Source organism: Hyperoodon ampullatus (genome assembly GCF_949752795.1).
Source record: "Hyperoodon ampullatus genome assembly, chromosome: 2".
Lineage (NCBI taxonomy): Eukaryota > Metazoa > Chordata > Mammalia > Artiodactyla > Ziphiidae > Hyperoodon > Hyperoodon ampullatus.
Genome location: NC_136915.1, coordinates 61,611,605 through 61,615,934, shown reverse-complemented (window position 1 = coordinate 61,615,934; position 4,330 = coordinate 61,611,605). Strand labels below are relative to the sequence as shown.

General features: G+C 33.1%; 1 protein-coding gene across 1 annotated transcript in view; it reads left to right on the top strand.

Annotated features, from left to right (window-relative positions):
- ANKRD13C (ankyrin repeat domain 13C) overlaps positions 1 to 3,479 on the top strand; it is a gene marked incomplete at its 5' end in the record, with an annotated part of 69,221 nt that extends 65,742 nt beyond the window's left edge. The window contains 2 exons of the mRNA XM_079721072.1: positions 1,878 to 1,965; positions 2,892 to 3,479. Coding sequence (XP_079577198.1) covers positions 1,878 to 1,965; positions 2,892 to 3,022 — 219 coding nt within the window. The 3' untranslated portion in view covers positions 3,023 to 3,479. The remainder of the gene's footprint in view (positions 1 to 1,877; positions 1,966 to 2,891) is intronic.
- Positions 3,480 to 4,330: the final 851 nt, after the last annotated feature.

Sequence of the window (4,330 nt, the reverse complement as noted above, 5' to 3'; positions counted from 1 at the left end):
GAGGAAAGATAGCCTTTTCAACAAATGATGCTGGAGCAATTAGACATGCAAAGGCAAAAAAAAAAAAATGAAACTCCACCTTAATCCTACAGCTTATACAGAAATTAACTGAAAATGAATCATGGACTTAAATTTAAACGTAAAATAAGACAATAAAACTTAGGAAATAAACGTAGAAGAAATTCTTAGGGATCAAGGTTTAAGCAAAGAGTTCTTAGAGTTCACACCACAGTATGACCCATAAGAGAAAAAAAATCAATGAATTGGACTGCTTCAAAAGTAAAAAAACTCTTTACTCTGTGGAAGACCCAGTTAAGAGTTAAAAGAAAAAAACACAAGAATGCTTAAAACTCATCAGTAACAAAATAAACAAGCCAGTTAGAAAAGAGCAAAAGACACAAAAAGACATTTCACCAAAGAGGATATATAAATGGAAAATAAGCACAAAAACAGTGTTGAGAATCATTAGCCATTAGGGAAGTGCAAATTAAAACCACAGTGAGATATCATTACATACACCTAACAGAATGGCTGAAATAAAACATGGTGACAACTCCAAATGTTTGTGCAGATGTGGAAAAACTGGATTGCTCATACAAACTGGATTGCTGGTGGTTATGTAACATGGTACAGCCACCCTGGAAAACGTTTTAGCCGTTTCCTAAACAAACAAACAACTAACCACCCAACTTCCATGTGATCAGTCAATTGCATTCCTAGGCATTTATCCCAGAAAAATAAAGATATGTTCACACAAAAACCTGTATACAAAAATAAGTTTGTAATAGCCTCAAGCTAGAAACAACCCAGCTGCTCGGTACAGATTCTCTTCATCTCTTCCACTCTGTGTTTATTATTGATGTTCATATGGTTAAATCTACTGGACACTTTTCTGTTATCTGACTTAATCTCTCCAAGATTTCATTCTTTTTGTGGAGCCCTTGTCCCAGTGAAAGCTGGTAGTTTCTCTGCAGATTTCCTCCCACTTCTTTGATAGAGTCTCTCTTGATCTTCTTCCTGCCTCTCTGACTCCTCCTTCTGGAGCACATCCCTCCTATTACTTTTGTCACCCTACATTATATTCTCATTACATCTCCCTAAACTTAAGCCAGAACATGTTACTGCTATGCTCACAACCTTCCACTGGCTTTCCACCTCATCCAGAGTAAAAGCCGAAGACTTTTTCTTGACCTAAACCCCGCTTGATCTGGCTGCCTATTTCTTCTCAAACCTCATCTTCTGCTTATCTTTCCCATACTCATTTGGCTGTAGCCACACTGATCTCCTAGCTGTTCCCAGAATAAACCATACACTTTCATTTTAGGGCTTTTTTACTTATTCCCTCTACTTGGAATTTTCTTCCTCTAGGCAACTGTGTAGTTCTTATCTCAGGTGTTTGCTGAAAAGTCACTTTATTGAGGTTTTCCTTTGAACCCTAATCAAGAACTCTTACCCTCAACACTGAAACTCCCTATCCCCCTACTTGCTTTATTTTTGCCTACATACTTAGTCACAATTATTTTTTACCTATTTGTGGTTTGTATCTCCCAACCAGAATGTAATCTCCATAAATGCATGATTTGTTTTCTACTGTTTCCTGGTGTATATCCAATGCCTAGAACAAGGGTCATCAAGGTCATCAAACTTTTTCTGAAAGATAGTAAATATTTTAGACTTTACAGGCCATATGGTTTCTGTCACAACTATTCAACTCTTGTTGGAGAATGAAAACAGCCATAGACAATAAGTAAACCACATGTTCCAATAAAACTTTACTATGGACAGTGAAGTTTGAATTTCATGTAATTTTATCTGCATGAAACATTATTCTTTGTGTTTTTTAAAAAACTACTAAATTATGTAAAATTTTTTCTTAGCCCACAGGCCTTACAAAAAAAGGCCAGGCAACAGGCCTTAGTTCGCTGACCTCTGAATTAGAACAGCATTTTTACTTAATAAGCACAAGTGAATGATCTTTTCCACCAGAAATAACTGGAAACTCTGTAATCCTTATGTTGATTTCTTTGTTTTTTTTTTTTTTTTTTAAATGAGAATGTTACTTTCTGCAATAGAATACTAGGCTTGTAACAGTCAGCCTTAGTTTATGGTATGCCTTTATTCTAGGCATTCAACTTAGCTTTCACAGAATCATTTCAGAGTTTTAAGTAACCTTTAGAGTTTATTTTATATACGAAATCCTTGAGCCTCATAAATTAAATGATTTGTAGGAATCAGAATCCAGGTTTTATAATTTGTGTTCTTTCCAATAAATCGTATTAGGAATAAAACTGCAGAGTGATTAAAGTATTTGGCCATTTTTGATGTCAGATATCACTCATAATTTCAGCTAGAAATGTATTTTATTTAGAAGAATATTAGGCTGTGGTGGTATGATATTACTCCAATTCTGATGAGATTATTTTTATCCCATATATTAAAGTGATGGATTGTTTTTTAGTGTTTTAAAACAAAAAAGGATGAATGTATTTCATTTGTATTAAATGAAAAAAAAATAAGCTCAGATTCAGAGTATATACACTACAATCTGAAGAAAAGATATCAGAATGCAAAAAGTACAAATGTAGCCATCCCTTTGCCCCAAGAAAAAATAGTCGAGTGGAATTTGCCGTCATAGTGCTAAGACTGGGCAGCAGTGGGACCTTGAGTTTTTGATGTAATTCTTGATGCCTTGGTGTCTTTCTCTCCTCACAAGTAGCCAAACTCTTCCTGCAAACACACATACTCAATATTAGACGTATATTAGGATTTGTCTGGTCCTTGAATAACACTTTTTACATTTTAAGGAGTATAGATATCTCTAATAGTATTTCATAGTTTATAAATAGGTTACCATTTCATTTTACAGTGTTATCATTGATTGTCCTCTCTAGATATACCCGTGTTTCCTACGATCACAGCCACTGTGACTTTTCAGGAGTTTCGATATGATGAATTTGATGGCTCCATCTTTACCATACCTGAAGACTACAAGGAAGACCCAAGCCGTTTTCCTGATCTTTAACTGACACAGAAAATGATGCCATTCAACCAAGGAAAGCTAGAGAATGCAGAGACCCCAGAAGTGAATTCAAATAGAAGGGACAAACGTTTTCATCGAAGAAAAGGGAATTATGTTGGATCGACACATCAGTGATATGATATAATGAAATGGGCCTCTAATAAGAATTCCAGCAAGTTTCCTGATGTGCCATTTTCAGTCTTTTTAAAAATATACATATTATACGTGTAATAGTTTGACATCTTAATGACCCCAAGTCCTTCTTATGTAAAACAGCTATGAGTGCTGTGATTTGTTTTTAAAAATTTTTACACTTCTTGTTGAAATATATATGCATATAAATATATCTATATCTATATCTAAAACACTCCTGGACCATTAACATAAATTAAATGTCTTAAGAGATATGAAGCCCTTTTAAACTTGTCATCTTATATTCAAGGTGACCTTTATAAATATTCCTTCAAGCTTTGTTTTCATAAAATGTAAAGTATGTAACATTATGTATAGTTCAGTAATTTGAATGTTTGTTCAATATAATGAACTAGAAGGAATGCAGTTTTCTGTAGCTGAATGAACCAAATGGTAACCATTAAACAATTGCATTTATATGTTGCAATACACTTCAGAAGGAGCATTCTCTCTGCAGGGAATAAGGTACCTCCTTTAGCACCTTAGTGCAATTCATTGTGGTGCTATTTGTTTTTACCTGAATTATTTCTTCAATGGAAAATGTTTGTTAATAATCTTCCTTTCATAGAAACTTTTTTTTTCTAAACTTGAGTTTAAAAGTCCTTTTTGTCTTCATAATAAGCATGCTTAAAGATATTCTTCTTCCAAATCTGAGCACTTTAAAAAAATTCCAAATTTTTAAACTTGTTTCCTAATAAGTGCACATCATTCTGATTATTTTGTTTTTAGTGGAATATGGATGCATTTGTGTCAGTTTTAAAAACAGTCCACATATTTTGGGCATCTCTACATATTTAATGCTTTCAAAATAAGGTAAAAACATTTTATATGCTAATAGAATATATTTGTTACAAGTTAAATTCCAGAAACATACACAAGATTGACAATTCCTACTGTTTATTTTTTTAAGTAAGTCACAAGAAAATATTTATTGATTTTAATTATCTCCAAAGTGTTAAAATCATTACTCATTTTTGCACATAAAATTTTTCATACTTATTCCAAGATGGTTTGAAGGTCCAACAATGACAATAAATTAGGGAGAATAATGTATAACAGTCATAAAATGTTATGTTGTATTAAAGAGCTTAGCTAAAGAAATGTTTTTTAAATGTATCT